Source organism: Rhinatrema bivittatum, chromosome 4 (genome assembly GCF_901001135.1).
Source record: "Rhinatrema bivittatum chromosome 4, aRhiBiv1.1, whole genome shotgun sequence".
NCBI classification, from domain to species: Eukaryota; Metazoa; Chordata; class Amphibia; order Gymnophiona; family Rhinatrematidae; genus Rhinatrema; species Rhinatrema bivittatum.
The window spans coordinates 414,086,084-414,104,085 of NC_042618.1; the positions used below are offsets into that span (position 1 = coordinate 414,086,084).

At 47.8% G+C, this 18,002-nt stretch overlaps 1 protein-coding gene across 2 annotated transcripts in view; it reads left to right on the top strand.

Annotated features, from left to right (window-relative positions):
• The window catches only part of SLC25A20 (solute carrier family 25 member 20), a 108,664-nt gene that overhangs the window by 60,382 nt on the left and 30,280 nt on the right, over window positions 1–18,002 (top strand). Inside the window, exon 10 of one of the 2 annotated variants that reach the window (XM_029601278.1) lies at window positions 3,252–3,348. The exons of the other annotated variant lie outside the window; for it this stretch is intronic. Within the exon in view, the coding sequence (XP_029457138.1) occupies window positions 3,252–3,272 (21 nt within the window). The 3' untranslated portion in view covers window positions 3,273–3,348. Of the gene's footprint in view, window positions 1–3,251; window positions 3,349–18,002 lie in introns of those variants that run through there. 2 annotated transcript variants of the gene reach the window in all.

Here is an 18,002-nt window from a genome sequence, read left to right on the forward strand (position 1 = left end):
TTGTTTTTCCCAAGCCCTATTTAAACCATATCATGGGATGTTGATGTAGCCAATCACCGTTCTTGCCAGGAATTACCAATGAAGTGCTACAAAGAGTGACGTCAAATTAACGTGAGCCATTCTACAGAGTCATTCATACCCAAGGGGCTGTACGATGCCAAATTGAATATCCATTTTTGTTCAATGTAATTCAGTTGCGAGGGTAGATCACCCCCACGTTTGGAATTCTTAATTTGATCTACAACCGTACATTTGAATTGCTCATGCATTCATTCACGGAACATAATATCTGACCATGCTCCTTTTCAGGAGACCACTATTTTTGCGAATCTAAGAGCCCGGAATCTACGGAGTATGCTTATAAAAACATACAGAGACAGATCCACATCCCACTTGACACCTAGGGGTCTGTTCACATGCAGCAAATGTGTTAAGTGCAGTCACACAATGCAGATCCAACAATTTGCTTTACCCAATAGCACCAGAACACATTACCTTTATGGACATTATACATGCAACTCAGAACAAGTAATCTATGCAATAGTATGCCCCTGCAATAAAATTTACATTGACTACATTAAAAGAGCTATAAAAATCAGACTAATCCAACATGCAAGTTGCATCCATACCAGGAAAATGGAAGCCCCCGATATTTCAATCATGAGTACAATAATTTTCTCCAAGATTTAAAGTCTTTTGTCATACAGCAACTCAATTTGACAAGAGGGAGCAATATCTCCCTTCAGTTACAAAGAAGTGAACAAAGATTTATCTACCAATGGGACACAGTTTACCCTAAAGGTTTGAATAAAGCCATTGAATGATAGGCATTTTTTTTTTTTAATAAGTCTGCTCTTTTCAGTAACCCTTAGGTACAACAAAGTCCACATTAATCACCATTACACTTAAAGTGCTAACTCATTAGCTGGGTCATTATCACCACATTGAAACAGTTTAGATGACTGGGGAAATCTTCTTGCCTACAGACAAGAAAAGATTCTTAGAACATAGGAAAACCAAATCAGCATAATTATAAATGTACGATGGAAGGCAGTACTCTTCAGGAATTTTGGTTGTGGCTATCTACGGGGTCAAGAAAACTTTATATAAATTGATCTTGAGGAGCCCTGTGTGAAGCTCTCTACAGGGGTCAGTAAAGTTCTATACAAATGACCACCAGATACAAACAGCTAAGAGCCCTATTTGACACTAACATCACAGTGAGGCCGATGCAATAAAGTCGTGTAGAAAAGGGGGGCGCCATGCAATATTTAAATTAGGGGGCGCGTTAGCAAGGATGCGCTAGGGTTGCTTGCGACCCTAGTGCATCCTTGCTAACGCGAACCCAAACGGTTTTCGTGACCGCCGTACGGCAGTAAGAGAAACCGACGCCAATAAACCCGGCCTTGGTTTTAGTCGCTAAAAGCCATTGCCGAGATTATCCGTGTCGGTTTCCCTTACTGCTGTAAGGGAAACCGACAAAACCGGGTTTATCGGTGTCAGTTTTTGTGGCTGTCCGCCACTAAGGAAAACCGATGCCGATAAACTCGGCATTGGTTTTTATCAGCATCTGTTTTCCTTAGCGGCAGACAGCCACGAAAAACCCGGTGTGGGTTTTCATGACTAGGTCGCTGGAAACCTAAGTTATATTTCATTTTAGCTACCCAGAACCGAGCCTGTTGAATGTCGCCCAATCCAAGTCGGGGGGAGGGGTAGCCTTGCTAGGAGCCCGCCCCTTTTGCCAGTCGTAGTACACAGGCTGAGGCAAGGCTAACTGTCTTCGGAGAGTGACAACAGTTTTCGTGAGTGAGGAGTGGTGAGAGATCTTTGGTTGCTTCTTTACGTGTGGGTAGACTGAGGGAGCGGTGGTTAAATAGCAGCTACTGAGGATTTTGGCGTCCCTTATCAGTTGAGTTTCCCTCCACCCTCACTTCACTCTCAGGAACCCGATATCTGCAGCCGGGAGGAGTTCTGGAGCGCTGCTGCTTTCCTCTGGAAGGAGGAAAGTTTAACTTTCGGTAAGTTGGGTTGCGTTTAATGGCGTTGATAACGAAAACCGTTAAACTAGGCGCCTGTTTTTGTGATGGGCCCGATGGTCAATTTTTTTTCTTTTCTTTTTTTCTTTTTATTCTTTTTTTGATGCACACATCTATTAATGTCTGCTCCTGGCAGGCGTTAATAGATGACAGTTAAATGTGCATCGGAGATGCACATTTTTCTTTTTGCATCAGGAGTGAATGCCTAATAGCCTCATTCACGTGCATATCTTTTAAGATAGGCATGATAGTTTTTAAACTCCGTGCTCTACCTTCTGATGTCAGCCAGAACTCTTAGGTCCTCTCAATTAAATTTACTTGAGGTGCCCTCAGTGAGATTAGCCCATTTATATAGTACAAGGGAAACAGCTTTCTCCATAGCGGCACCGAATCACTAGAATATGATCCCGTTTGATCTTCGATCTATTGAAGATGCTAAGAAATTCAAAACATCTTTCAAGGAATTTTTGTTCAATCGTACATACAATTGTTAAAGCAAATACTTGAATAAGTCAAGGCCTTTGGTCATGAAGATTTGATGAGACTTTATTTGTCTTTTTTTAGACAATATGTATTGTTGTTTCACTATTATTTTGTTATTTAGTTTCTATGAAACTGTATTGTCTGTATATGTACCTTTGTTTGTTATGCTTTTATTATGTGTGTTTATTTTGTATATCGCCTAGGCCTAACAGTGTTAGGCGATTAATAAATTTTATAAATAAAAAAATATATATATATTGCGTTCACTTCATGTTAGACATGCTTTGAAATAGGCGCTAATCCCCTTATTGCATTAGGGGATTGATTAGCGCCTATTCTAACTGCGTCCGACTGCACGTTAAGTGTGCGCTCGGCTCAGCACACCATATTGCATCGGCCCCAGTGTCTGTACTGTAAAGAGGCATTGAAGTCTGCTCCAAATACAGTTCCAGCAAAGAGACTTGAAAATGTTTCCAACACATTAAGAAGGTAACAGCTCTATAACGCCTTGTTCAAACTGTAGCCATGCATCCAAGCTAGGTTTAGCTTTGGTAACAGATGAAGAACAGTCTATTTCATACATTGAGGAGTTAATGCAACATTGCGGCTACAAATAAGTGAAAGGCATAGTTTATTGTCTTGTACTTTAAACATTTAACGGTTCTCATAAATTAGAGTTCAATCAAGCAGAGGTTTCAGAACTAACAAATAGATATACATTTTTGTTTTCAGATAGTGGAAATTCACAGATGATTGTGCTGCATTTAGCAAGCTGTTAATTAACAGCTGAAGTCTTGAGACACTGACTTGACAAAGCGACATATAAAGGTTAGACAAATGTTTGCTTAAAAAGATTGGTTTGAAAAATCTTTTATACAAAAATTACCAGAATCAGGCATCAATACCAATATTTTGTACAAAATTTAATCTCTCTAGTAGAATCAATAATAAGAGATTGAGTCCTCTTCACTAAATACAGTCCATGGTAATAACGTAAGAATAGTTATGAACAACATTTTCCCCTGAGGAAGCCTGGATGGCAAAGCAGAGTCCTTTGTAGGGACAGAGAGAATACAGGATATAGCAGAAGTAGAACAGAGATTACGAAACATCATTAGAACAACAATCCTGTGAAACAATTTCAAAATATCCTTTCTTGTGGACTGAGATTAAATTGTATTCTCACAGGACAAGCAGGATGGTAGTCCTCACATATGGGTGACATCACCAGATGGAACCCAATCACGGAAAACTTCTGTCAAAGTTTCCAGAACTTTGACTGGCCCCCACTGGACATGCCCAGCATGGCACCAACCTTGCAACCAGCAGGGGTCCCCCTTCAGTCTTCTTTTTTCGCACAACAGTAGCCTCGCGATAAAGGAGCTCTGCAGAGATTCCTGACAGGAATTTTCCACACAGAATTACTAAAAGTTTATTTGCCCCACAGGGGTCCCTCCTCTAACTTTTTTCAAGCCGCGGTACTCGGTAAGTTTTTACCCGTTTTCCGTCTATTACCGTCGCGTTTGGTCCTCACGGCCTATTGGCCGTCGACCATACTGCGGCCCAATTTTTTCTATGGCCATGGCATCGGGGTTCCGTCAGTGTCCGGACTGTACTCGCACCATGTCTATCACAGACCCTTATAAAGTCTGTGTAATGTGTCTTGGACAAGAGCACGATGTCCTAACGTGCACCAAATGTGCCTTAATGACACCAAAAGGTCGCAAGGCCAGAATGGAGAAGATGGAACTTCTCTTCTGTGCTCAAACCCTGACTCCAACCGTTGCATCGACGTCGTCTGAACCGGCACCGTCAACTTCACGCCAGTATCGACCAACGGCCGGTGACCGTCCGGCATCGACGACATCTCGGCCTTCGACACCTTCTACTCTCCCTCAGGACCGAGGGGATCACAGAGAGAAACATCGCCATCGACATCGTAAACCTCGGACCATCGAGGGAGTGAAGTTATCGACCTCGCCATCGTCCGAGCCACCATCGAAAAAGCCCCTTCCAGAAAAGGCACTGATCTTTTCGGCGACTGGGTCACCAAGGCAACCCTCACCCGACAGGGGATCGGGAGCCGCGACTCCGCCTTCAACGGTGGTCCCTCCGGCTATGCCTCTGCCTCCTTCTTCTGTTCTGGAGCCGGGGCTGCTTGCTTCAGGTCTCCGAGAAGAACTGGACCGGATGGTTCAGGAGGCCATAGACAAGGCGATGCAACGACTCCAGGTTCCTCTGGCACCGACACCGGTACCGATTGTGGAACGAAGCACCGACCCGATTCCAGCAGCGATGGCACCGCTGCTATCCAGGTTGGAAGTGCTCATTGCTGCTTTTCCACCGATGGACCACGGGTCTCCGATGGCTCCGGTGCCCTCTCCACTTACTCTGTCATCGGGAGGAGAAACACTGTCCTGCATCCCTCCATCTGGAATCCTGCCTTAGCCATCGATGCAGATTCGTCCCTCGCCACCGATACAACCATCAGTGCCGATATGTCCGGTGCCACCGAGCCATCCATCGATGCCCTTGATGCCTGTGCCGGTGCCTTCGATGCCTTCATTGGTCCTCCGATAATTCCTCCGATTCCTTTGGAGCCTAGACCAGGACCTTCAGGTATCCCACCACCCCGTCCCCCTCTAGTTCCTAGAGGGACAGGTGCTGATCCTCATGATACCTGGACTGATGATTCCTCGCCAGACACCGATGATTTACCTTCACCCACTGAAAGTAGGAAGCGTTCTCCTCCAGAGGACCTTTCCTTTATAAATTTTGTGAAGGAAATTTCTGAATTGGTTCCCTTCCAGTTGCAGACTGAACAGGATGACAGACATCAGATGATGGGGTTGCTCCAATTCCTGGATGCTCCCAAGGAAATAACCTCCATCCCTATTCACCAGGTTCTTCTAGATCTCCTCAAGAAGAACTGGGAACATCCTGGCTCCATTGCTCCAGTGCACAGAGAGGCTGACAGTACCTATTTGGTGCAGTCAGCTCCAGGCTTTCAGAAAACTCAATTGGATCCACCAATCTGTAGTTGTTGAATCTGCACAAAATAGAGCAAAGAGATCAAAGCCTCATACCTCTTTTCCCCCAGGCAAAGAACAGAAGTTTTTAGATGCCATTGGCCACCGGGTATTCCAAGGCTCAATGCTCATCTCCCTGATTGCCGCCTATCAGCTTTATATGACCCAATATAATAGGGTCATTTTTAAGCAGTTACAAGACTTCTCAGATACCCTGCCTCAACAATTCCAAGATCAGCTTCAAACCCTTGTAAACAAGGGTTTTGAGGCAGGCAAGCATGAGATCAGATCATCCTATGATATCTTTGACACTGCCAATAGGGTATCTGCAGCCGCTATTTCGGCAAGAGGATGGGCCTGGCTCAAGTCTTCCGACCTTCGCCCTGAAGTACAAGACAGGCTATCCGACCTGCCTTGTGTGGGGGACAATCTGTTTGGCGAACAGATTCAGCGAACGTGGCGGAACTTAAGGACCATCATGAGAACCTAAGACAGCTCTCTCTGATGCCTTCTGACTATTCTTCTAAACAGCCCTTCAGAAAGGACTCTAAAAAATCTTTCTTCCGCCCGAAGAAGTCCTACCCACCACCAACCAGATCCCGTGCCACGAGACCTTTTCAAAAAGCACAGTCTCGTCAAACACGTAAACAAAAGCCACAAGCAGCTCCTCAACCAGGGCCTGCTTCAGGTTTTTGACTTCCACTTAGAGAGCAGCAGTCAGATGCCACTGCCTCACATACCAGTGGGAGGTCGATTGTGCCACTTCCACAACATATGGCACTCAATCACCTCAGACCAATGGGTATTGGCAATCATTGCTCAGGGTTACCATCTGAACTTTCTCTCCGTGCCACCAGACTCCCCACCTCTACCGATGTGGAGAACTTCCGATCACTCCATCCTTCTGGATCAAGAGGTCTCCCTCTTTCTCCAGTCCAAGGCAATAGAACCCGTGCCCTACTCTCAGCACAGCCTAGGGTTCTATTCCCAGTACTTTCTAATCCCCCAAAAATCGGGAGGCGTTCATCCTATCCTGGACCTACGGGCTCTCAACAAGTACCTCCAGCGAGAGAAGTTCAAGATGGTAACCTTAGGCTCTCCTCTTTTACAAAGAGGAGACTGGCTCTGCTCTCTGGACCTCCAGGACGCATACACTCATATTGCGATAACTCCATCTCATCGCAAATACCTGAGATTTCTAGTAGGCCCCAAGCACTATCAATACCGAGTGCTTCTGTTCGGCCTAGCATCTGCGCCACGAGTCTTCACAAAATGCCTCGTAGTAGTTGCAGCCTTCCTCAGGACCCAAGGTGTTCACATCTACCCCTATCTAGACGACTGGTTAATCAGGGCTCCCACTCAGCAAGCTGCTCTGTCCCTCAGTCTAACCTTACACACTCTAATTTCATTAGGATTTCTTGTCAACTACGACAAATCCTACTTAGTCCCATCTCAAACCTTGTTGTTCATTGGGGCAGACTTGGACACCTTGCAAGCAAAGGCTTTTCTGCCGTGACAGCGAGCGCTCACTCTCGTGTCTCTTGCATACCAGCTGCAGTCTCAGCAATCCGTGACTGCTCGTCACTTTCTCATCCTTCTGGGACACATGGCGTCCTCAGTTCAAGTCACACCAATGGCACGATTGGCCATGAGAGTCATGCAATGGACTCTACGGTCGCAATGGACTCAAAGCGTTCAGCCCCTGTCGATCATGGTCCACGTAACCGTCTCACTCCGTCAGTCTCTTGCCTGGTGGAGGCATCAGACCAATCTCCTCCAAGGCTTGCCCTTTCAGGCTCCAGACCCTCAAATAACTCTTACCACCGATGCTTCCAACCTCGGCTGGGGAGCCCATGTGGCCAATCTGCAGACACAAGGATCTTGGTCTCCAGAGGAAGCCAAATACCAAATACATTTCCTGGAGCTTCGAGCAATAAGATATGCTCTAAGGGCATTTCAGGATCGCCTCTCAAATCAAGTTATCCTGATTCAGACAACCAGGTGGCCATGTGGTACATCAACAAACAGGGAGGCACGGGCTCCTTCCTTCTGTGTCAGGAAGCTGCACAGATATGGGCGGAAGCTCTCTCCCATTCGATGTACCTCAGGGCCACTTGGTTGCCGGGAGTGGACAATGTGTTGGCAGACAAGCTGAGTTGCATCTTTCAACTGCACGAGTGGTCTCTCAACCCCTCGGTGGTGAACTCCATCTTCCAACAATGGGGATATCCTCAGATAGACCTCTTTGTGGCTCCTCAAAACTGCAAAGTAGAGAACTTCTGCTCTCTTATTCGCAGCAAACACTCTCAGCCCAGAGACGCATTCTCCCTCTCGTGGGCAACCGGCTTGCTCTATGCATTCCCTCCACTTTCTCTTCTCTCGAAGACTCTCGTGAAGTTACATCAGGACAAGGGAACCATGATCCTGATAGCACCTCACTGGCCACGCCAAGTGTGGTTTCCAATACTGCAGGATCTCTCCATTCGCAGGTGCATTCCCTAGGGAAAGGACCCGCTTCTGATCACTCAAAACGACAGGTGCCTCTGCCATCCTAATCTTCACGCCTTGTCCCTGACGGCATGGATGTTGAAAGGTTAATCCTTCAGCCACTTAACCTTTCTGAACCAGTTTCCCATGTCTTGATTGCTTCACGGAAGCCTTCCACAAGAAAAGCTTACTCTTACAAATGGAAAAGGTTCACGTCATGGTGCTCTTCTCGGTCCCTTGACTCCTTTTCCTGTCCAATCACGAATTTTTTGGACTATCTCTGGCATTTATCAGAATCAAGTCTAAAGACTTCTTCCATCAGAATGCATGTCAGTGAGGTAGCCGCCTTCCATAAAGGTTTCGGGGAGGTTCCTGTATCAGTACAACCCCTTGTAACACGTTTTTTGAAGGGCTTGCTTCACCTCAAGCCTCCACTGCGTCCTCTGGCCCCTTCTTGGGACCTTAATCTGGTTTTGGGTCGGCTCATGAAACCACCATTCGAGCCTCTTCACTCTTGTGAACTTTGATATCTCACATGGAAAGTGATTTTCCTTTTGGCAATCACTTCAGCTCGCAGAGTTAGTGAATTACAGGCCCTAGTTACCTATCCGCCTTACACTAAACTTCTGCAGAACCAGGCAGTACTCTGCACTCACCCTAAATTCTTACCTAAGGTAGTTTTGGATTTTCACCTCAATCAATCCATCATATTACCTACCTTTTTTCCCAGGCCCCATTCCAATCCAGGAGAGCAGGCTCTGCATACCCTTGACTGTAAACGGGCTCTAGCATTTTATCTAGACCGTACTGTTGCCCACAGGAAGAACACTCAATTGCTTGTCTCCTTCCACCCTAACAAATTAGGGCAACCTGTGGGTAAGCAGACTCTCTCCTCCTGGTTGGCGGACTGCATATCCTTTTGCTATCAGCAAGCGGGCATTCCATTTCAAGACCGTGTTAAAGCACATTCTGTGAGGGCTATGGCGACTTCAGTAGCACCCCTGCGATCGGTGCCACTTCCTGACATTTGCAGGGCTGCCACCTGGAGTTCTCTCCATACCTTTGCAGCCCACTATTGCTTGGACAAAGCCAGAAGACAAAATTCCATCTTCGGCCAGTCTGACCTTCGTAACCTGTTCGCGTACCAACACCCTTCCGCCTGCCCGGTGGGGTTCAGGATGCCCTCTACCAAATTCCACCCCAGTTGTTGTGCCTGGTGTACGCCTTTGGATACATTTGGTGCATGTTCAGACATCCTCAGCTCGGTACTCACCCATATGTGAGGACTACCATCCTGCTTGTCCTGTGAGAAAGCAAATGTTGCTTACCTGTAACAGGTGTTCTCACAGGACAGCAGGATGTTAGCCCTCACGAAACCCGCCAGCCACCCCACGGTATTGGGTTCATTACGTTTCTTATTTTATTTTTCGGCACTGCCTGTAGCTTTCAAACAAGACTGAAGGGGGACCCCTGCTGGCTGCAGGGTTGGTGCCATGCTGGGCATGCCCAGTGGGGGCCAGTCAAAGTTCTGGAAATTTTGATGGAAGTTTTCCGTGATTGGGCTCCATCCTGTGATGTCACCCATATGTGAGGACTAACATCCTGCTGTCCTGTGAGAACACCTGTTACAAGTAAGCAACATTTGCTTTTCCTTTTTAATGAAAGTATCTTCCATGTGACTCATTTGCAATTCACAAATTTCCTAGTGTGTAGCCAGATGGACTCAGGACCAATGGGTATTGTGCTCTCCTGATAGCAGATGGGAGATGGAGTCAGATTTCAAAGCTGACGTCACTGTACATATACCCTTTCAGTAAGCTTAGCTCTTCAATATTTCTCTGTCTCCTTAGCAGATGCGGACACTGTTCCACACACTAGAATAGTGTTAACAATTACAGCAAAAAGAGAGAAATCTACAGCAAAAAGAGAGAAATTTACCTTTAAGAAGATCGAGCCCCGCTCTCCTGCGGTGAAACCTAAGGGTCCCTCCCCCAATTGAGAATGCCTGAGGTGATCTCCGATATCCCTCAGAGGTGTGCCTTGGTCCCAGCGTGGACTTAGCCCCCAGAGTGGCTGAAAGGCGGCGGGTGCACATCCGAGCGCGGCGGTGAAGGTAAAACCCTTTTCTCCCACAGCTGGAAGACCGTCTGATGCACAAGCGGTAAGCGACGAGACCAGGTAAGAAGGAAACTTAAATTCAGGTCTCTGGTCACCAGAACTCGGATCGCTGTACCGACTCTGCTTCCAGCGAGTTAAAAAAAGGAACATCGATAGGGTTGAGCAGCCTTGGTTAGGCTAGGCCCCGATCCGGTGCAAAGGTCCACACATGTGGAGACCCTTGGGGGGGGCGCCATCTTCCCTTCCCCTCTGCGGTATGCACAGGATCTTCCGGCGGACAATGCGCATAACTTGTGCGCATCCCATAGAGTCGCACGCATAGCTTAGCGCACAGTGGTGCGCAAAACCGAACCGTTCGCACAAGTTCGCTGCGTGGACCCCGGAGCGCACACCAGGCGTATATCTACGGCCGCTCACAAATACTGTGTGCATAGCTATGGCCGCGCACAAATTCTCACACGCAGTGAAACTTATGTGCCTACACATTAATTCAATGGCACAGGTGTCTAAGAAGGCCAGAAGGCCCTCTCTTTGCATAGTCTGCCACATAAGAGCCACGCAGACTGAATTGAAGTCCTGCTTGTGCCCGCAGTGCGAAGAAGCCCAGGGGGAAAGGACCCCCACTGTCGGAGGGGTCCGGAACTACTGACCATTGCTCCCCAGACCTACGTACCTCGACACGGCCTCCCCACAGGAGGACACCTCTGGGGCCCCTACTCCACCCTTGGGGTCAACATGGACCCAGGGACCTTCTCCTGGGTGGAATTCTTCAAAGGGCTGCAAACAGCCCCTGCTGCGCACCAGGCTCAACCCAGGCTGGAAGCACAAGATCCTCCCGACACTACTCGGATGCCTCGAGACAGCGTCGTCTAACCAAGAACCAGACACCTCAGTGATGAGAGTGACTCCCTGGAAGAAGGAGAAATTCCTCCAGGCATGGAACCATACTGAACATGCTTTGCTTCTTCCACAAGGATGAAATACCAGCCCTCGTTTCTCAGACTCCGAAGACGCGGGGCATTCCGGGCGCTGACCCTATGGCGGAACCAAAGAGAAACTCTATCTTGGTGTCCCTTCGTAAGGCCTCATGCTACTTTCCTATGTTGGAAGCCATCCAGGAACTGTTTGACCTGGAATAGAAGGCCCCGGAGGCTAACCTCAAAGGGGGGGTCCTTGGAAGCCCTATACCCCCTGGAACCTGTGGCCAAGGAGTGCCTGCGTTCCCGAGAGTGGTCACTATGGTCTGTGCAGTCTCAAAGCGAACAACGATTCCCGTTGAGGGAGGAGCGGCACTGAAGGACAGATGATTGGAGTTGAGGACAGATGATTGGAGTCTATCCTTAAGCAGGCTTTCAACACAATAGCAATGACACTGCAGATTGCTTCCTGCTGCTCACTGGTAGCATGTGCCTGCTTACTCCTCTCGAGAGATGCAAAAACGGCCGGAAAGACGATGGAATCTGCGGCATCCTTCCTCACTGATGCAAGCTTAGACCTAGTGCGCACTTCAGCCAGAGGCATTGCCTTGGTAGTAGCAGCAAGAAGACTTCTATGGATACGAAATTGGTCTGTGGACGCGACATCAAAAGCAAATCTCACGAGAATCCCCTTAAAGGATCTCTCTTGTTTGGAAGCAAATTGTAGAAGTTAGCCAACAAATGGGGCGAATCTCCAGTGCCCTGACTACCGGAAGATAGATGTAAAAGACCTCAGTGTTCCTCTCCCAGAAGGACCAAGGGCAGAGGATCGCAGCGCTTAGACCCTATAGGAACGCACAGTTCCAGGTAGATTGCCCCTCCGGAAGGACCCAGTCCTCTCGGAGCAGACACACCAAGAGAGGAGCAGGACCGGGGGCAAGTTCCAGACATATCCCACAATGAGAAGAGACCGGCCCATCCACAGGAAGAAGCCATAGGGGGTCGACTTGCCCTCTTCTACCAAAGATGGGTCAAGATAACGTCGGACAAATGGGTCCTAAACATCATCGAGATGGCTACTCTCTGGAATTCCGCTGCATCCATCGAGACAAATTTATGAGATCACCCTGCCACTCCCACCCCAAGAGACTGGCAGTAGAAACCACATTAACAAGACTACTCAGTCTGAAGGCAATAACTCTGGTGCCCACGCCCCAGCAAACTACTGGACGCTATTCCATCTATTTTATCGTTCCTAAGAAGGGAAGGGTCATCCCGACCCATTTTGGATCTCAAGAACGTCATCCGTCATCTACGGATACCACACTTCCGCATGGAAACCCTGCACATTGCGATACTGGGTCACCATTACCAGTTCTGGGTTCTACCCTCTGGTTTAACAGCTGCCCCCAAGTTTTTCACCAAATTATGGTGGTCGTGACGGCAACACTGAGAAAGGAAGGGATCCTGTTACATCCCTACCTGGACGATTGGTTGATCAGGGCAAAGCCTTCAGAGGAGAGCAGACAGGTGACCAGCAGAGTCAAGAGCCTACTGCAGGAGCTCGGATGGGTCGTGAACATGAACAAAAGTGGTCTACAGCCCTCTCAGTCACTAGAGTACCGGGGGAGGGGCCCGGTTCGACCCCAAACAGAACAAAGTTTTCCTTCCCCCTCTGAGGAGAAGGAAACTGGAACAATCACGATAATTGATGACCAATGCACGCCCCAAGGTATGGGACTACCTTCAAGTCTTTGGCTTCATGACATCAACCCCGGAGATCATTCCGTGGGCAAGGGCCCATACGTGACGCTCCAGCGCTCCCTACTGTCATGAGGGAACCCACTGTCCCAGGACTACTCAATTCACCTCCAACTACCAGCAGAGGTTCGGGCTCAACTCCAACAGTGGCTACAAGAAGACCACCTAAGCAGAGGAGTAGGCCTATCCCCACCGAACCGGATCTTGCTCACCATGGAGGCAAGCCTGTGAAGGTGGGGAACCCACTGTCAGGAACTGACAGCCCAGGGACGATGGAACAAGAAAGAGGCGGAATGGAACATAATCTGCCTGGAAGCTCGAGCAGTCAGGCTAGCGTGCCTGCAATTCAGCCACAGACTCCGGGGCGAGTCAATCAGAATAATGTTGGACAATGCGACAACAGTGGCTTACATCAACTGCCAGGGAGAAACCAAGAGCCGGCAGGTGTCTCTGGAGATAGACCCACTCTTAACATGGGCAGAGATGAACCTACAAGGGATCTCTGCCTCCTACTTCACGGGAAAATATAATATCTCAGCAGACTACCTCTGCAGAGAGAGCCTAGACCCAGCGGAATGGATGCTGTCGACCATAGCCTTCCAACTGATAGTAAATCGCTGGGGCCTCCCCGCCTTGGATCTACTGGTAATCTGGCTCAATGCCTAAGTTCCCAGGTTCTTCAGCTGCAGACGAGAACCACAATCCTGGGGACTCAACGCTCTCGTCCACACCTGGCCAAAGGAAGTCCTACTGTATGCCTTCCCCCCCATGGCCACTACTGGGCAGTGTCATCCGCAAGATAGAGCACCGCAGGGGACTTGTTTCACTAGTCGCCCCGGACTGGCCAAGACGACCATGGCACGCAGACATGCGAAGACTACTCGCGGGGAATCCTCTGTGCCTACCTCCACACAGGGACCTTCTCCGGCAGGGCCTGGTTCTCCACGAAGATCAGTCTCTATTCTCCCCTACGGTCTGACCCTTGAGAGGACCAGCCTGAAGAATTGCAGTTACACAAAGGCCATGATTGACACCCTGCTCCCAGCACGCAAGTTCTCCACATCAACGGATCTGGAGAGTATTTGAAGCCTGGTGTGAGAACACGGGATTCTTCCGCAGACAGCCAAAACCCCAGGATCCTGCAGGACGGTATGAAGAAGCGGTTGCCGCACAGACCGGCTTCACAGCCGAAGTGGATGGCATCAGTCTAGCAACCCATCCAGATGTGTCCCGCTTCCTGAAAGGGGTTAAACAACTCCGACCACCCCTAAAGTGGCCGGTACCTCTATGGAATCTCAACCTAGTATTAGACTTCCTATCGCAGGGGGGGCTTCCTTCAGACCAATACATGGTCTGTCACTACGTCCCTTAACATTGAAGGCGGCATCCTTGGTGGTTCAGCTCGTTGCATCTCTGAACTTCAGGCACTATCCTGTCGGGAACAGTTCCTTAGGTTCACGCCTAGAACCATACAACTGCGCACGGTCTCCTCCGTTTACCAAAAGTGGTCTCCCAGTTTCACGTGAACCAAACCATCTCGAGACCATCTTCAGATGAACATAAGGACTCTGAAGACTCGCGCCTCCTTTGCTATCTAAATGTCGGCAGACTCCTAGTCAGATACCTGAAAAGATCGGGATCTGTGCGCAAAACGGTCCACCTGTTCATTCTTCGCAGTGGGAAGAAACAAGGGGAAGCGGCATCGTGGGCGATCATAGCCCGCTGGATAAAAGAAGTAATCAAGGTGGCCTATATAAGAGGCAGGAAAGCCCTTACCTCTACAAGTTAAGGCTCATTCTATGAGGGCCCAGGTAGTCTCCTGGGCGGAAACCAAGTTGCTGTCGCCCGCCAAGATCGGTCGAGTGGCGACGTGGTCCTCCATACATATCTTTCCCAGGTTGTACCGCCTGGATGTTCAGGCCCAGGAGAACACAGCCTTCACAAGGGCAGTACCAAGTGAGCCACGGACAGCCTCCCACCCTGTCCGGGAGTAGCTTTTGTACATCCCATTGGTCCTGAGTCCATCTGGCTACACGCTAGGAAATGGAGAAATTACTTACCTGATAATTTCGTTTTCCTTAGTGTAGACAGATGGACTCAGTATCCCGCCCACGGCTGCCCCAGAAAATGAGAACCCCAGGTAGCAAACCTCGAGACTAAGCTAATACAGGTAAGCCATGGCCTACCCCTAGTTCAAGACACCTACAGCCTGTAGGTTGTCTGCTTTAATTGGTTGAGTGCACTGACTGCCTCCAGTGTGAAAATCAGTGCAAACCATTCCAGGTTTAATCAAGTTACTTAAGCAAACATATATCCACAATGGCTTTTCGAGGAGAATACTGAAGAGCTAAGCTTACTGCACGGGTATATGTAGGGTGAGGTCAGCTTTGAAATCTGACTGTCTCCTATCTGCTATCAGGAGACCATAATACCCATTGGTCCTGATTCCATCTGTCTACACTAAGGAAAACAAATTTGTCAGGTAAGTAATTTCTCCAGTATCTTTGACGTCCAGCTCTATTGCAAGTGTCATTATTTCATTACAAGCACTTTATATATACTTTATATATATTTTGATAATGTTTTATGTTTTATGCATTCATGTTATAAATGCATAACACTAGAGAGTTTAGAAGCAGTGTGAATGAGGAATGATTGAGTAAGGCAATTGATATATATGTGTATGTGTTGTGTGCCAATCTTATTTTTTGAAATATTTTTTGAATAGCTTTTATATTCTTTGCCCTTATGTAATAAAACTTGCAACATTAATCATCTTTCAAATCATTGAAAAACATGTGTGTATATATATGTGTATAGAGAGAGAGAGATATAGAGATATAGTTTGTGCAAGGCAAAATTTGGGCCATTTGAAAATTGTGCAATGTCTTTTTTTTTTTTAATGGCTTTCACTATGAAGACATCACAGGAAAAAGGAATATTTATTTTTCTCACAGGACAAGCAGGATGGTAGCCCTCACATATGGGTGACATCAGGATGGAGCCCAATCACGGAACACTTTTGTCAAAGTTTCTAGAACTTAAATGGAGCAAGCCTCTCATGAACCGTGATACTAAGGGTTGCGCTGAAATGGAGACATTACCTACACCCTTATGGTACGCAGACACTGCACTAACATGCACCCTGATAGAGGAAGTTTTTAGGCCTAACTCTGACAGGTGCCAGAGGTAGTCCAGGAACCTTGCAGTGGAACAAGTGGAGGGGTCTATGGACATGGAAGTACACCAGACCATAAACTCTTCCATTTAAAACGATAAGACCTTCTAGTTGAAGGCTTTTTTGAAGCCACCAGGACTCAGGATACCGACTCTGAAAGGTTAAGAGGTTGAAGTATTAACCTTTCAACATCCAGGCTGTCAGAGACAGAGCTTGGAGGTTGGGGTGTCGGAGATACCTGTCGTTCTGAGTGATTAGAAGGGGATCCTTCCCCAGAGGAATGTGTCAGCATACTGATAGGTCCTGGAGGATTGGAAACTACACCTGGCGTGGCCAATGAGGAGCTATCAGAATCATTAATCCTTTGTCCTGCCGGAGCTTCACGAGAGTCTTTGAAATGAGAGGAAGAGGAGGGTATGCATAAAGGAGACTGCTGGCCCAGGAGAGGGCGAAGGCATCTCTTGGCTGCAAGTGGTGACTGCGAATGAGAGAGCAGAAGTTGTCTACTTTGTGGTTGTGAACTGACGCAAAGAGGTCTGTGAGTGTAACCCCAACGTTGGGGTTGAGAGACCACTCGGGGGATGGAAACTGCGACTCAGCGTGTCCGCCAACACATTGTCCACTCCCGGCAAGTAGGTTGCTTTGAGGCACATCGAGCAGGACAGGGCCCATTCCCATATCTGTGCAGCTTCCTGACACAGAAGCTAGGAGCCCGTTCCCCCTTGTTTGTTGATGTACCACATCGCAACCTGATTGTCAGTTTGAATCAGGATGGCTTTGTTTGATAGGCAATCCTGAAAGGCCTTGAGGGCATATCTGATCGCCCCTAGCTCCAGGAAATTTGTTTGGCTTCCACTGGAGACCAGGTTCCCTGAGTCTGCAGGTCACCTACATATGCACCCCACCCAAGGTTGGATGCATCTGTTAAGATAATTTGAGGATCTGGAGCCTGAAATGGAAGGCCTTGAATGAGATTGGAGTGGTGCAGCCACCAGGCTAGTGACAGACGCAGCTGTTTGGTAACCTGGACACTGCTGGACATTGGCTGACAAGCTTGAATCCACTGGCATTTTAGGGTCCACTGCATCACTCTCATGGTTAGGCGAGCCATCGGAGTGACATGCACTGAGGACACTGAGGAAGTGCCGAGCAGTTGAAGATACTCGAGACTGTAGTTAATGCGCCAGAGATGTAATTTATTTATTTATTTATTTATTGGTTTTTATATACCGCCGCTCATCAGAGATATCACGTCGGTGTACAGAGAACGAAAAAATACGCAATTGCGTTGTACATAAAACAGTATGAAAACAACTGGGAACCAATACATTAAAACAGTTAAATGCATTAACAAAAACAGGTTATACAAATATAAATAGATATATATAGATAATATATTATGGAATAGTTATAATAACATAACTTATTATAGTATCAGGGAAACTGTAGGAGAGAAAAAGGAATGAAGGGGTATAAGTTTAAATAGGGGAAAATGAGGGTGAGGACAGGGAGGAAAGGATTATATACAAGTGAAATGAGGATCCCACCCATGGGGTGGGATCCTCATTTTCCAGGGGTAGAAAATGAGGGTGAGGACAGGGAGGAAAGGATAATATACAAGTGAAACTGTTAAGTAGAGCAAATTCTTCAGTTATGTGAGATATCAAAGAAGGTGGTAGGGATGAGAAAGAGATAAAAAGCGTCTGGGGTTGACTGCTGTAGGAAAGAGGTAGGGGAGAGGGGTAGGGGAAAGGGGGGTGGTATCTTCAGTGGGATTTTATGATATAAGGAGGGGGGGGGTAAATAAAGCTAGGAAGGAACACGTGAGGGTCATGTGTAGGCTTTAGTGAAGAGCCATGTCTTGAGCTTTTGCTTGAAAGTCTTTGGGGATAATTCAAGACGTAATTCAGTAGGCATGGAATTCCATAGCATAGGGCCAGCTAGAGATATGGCACGAGCTTTGGTGGATGCGTATTTGAATAGTTTTGGTGAG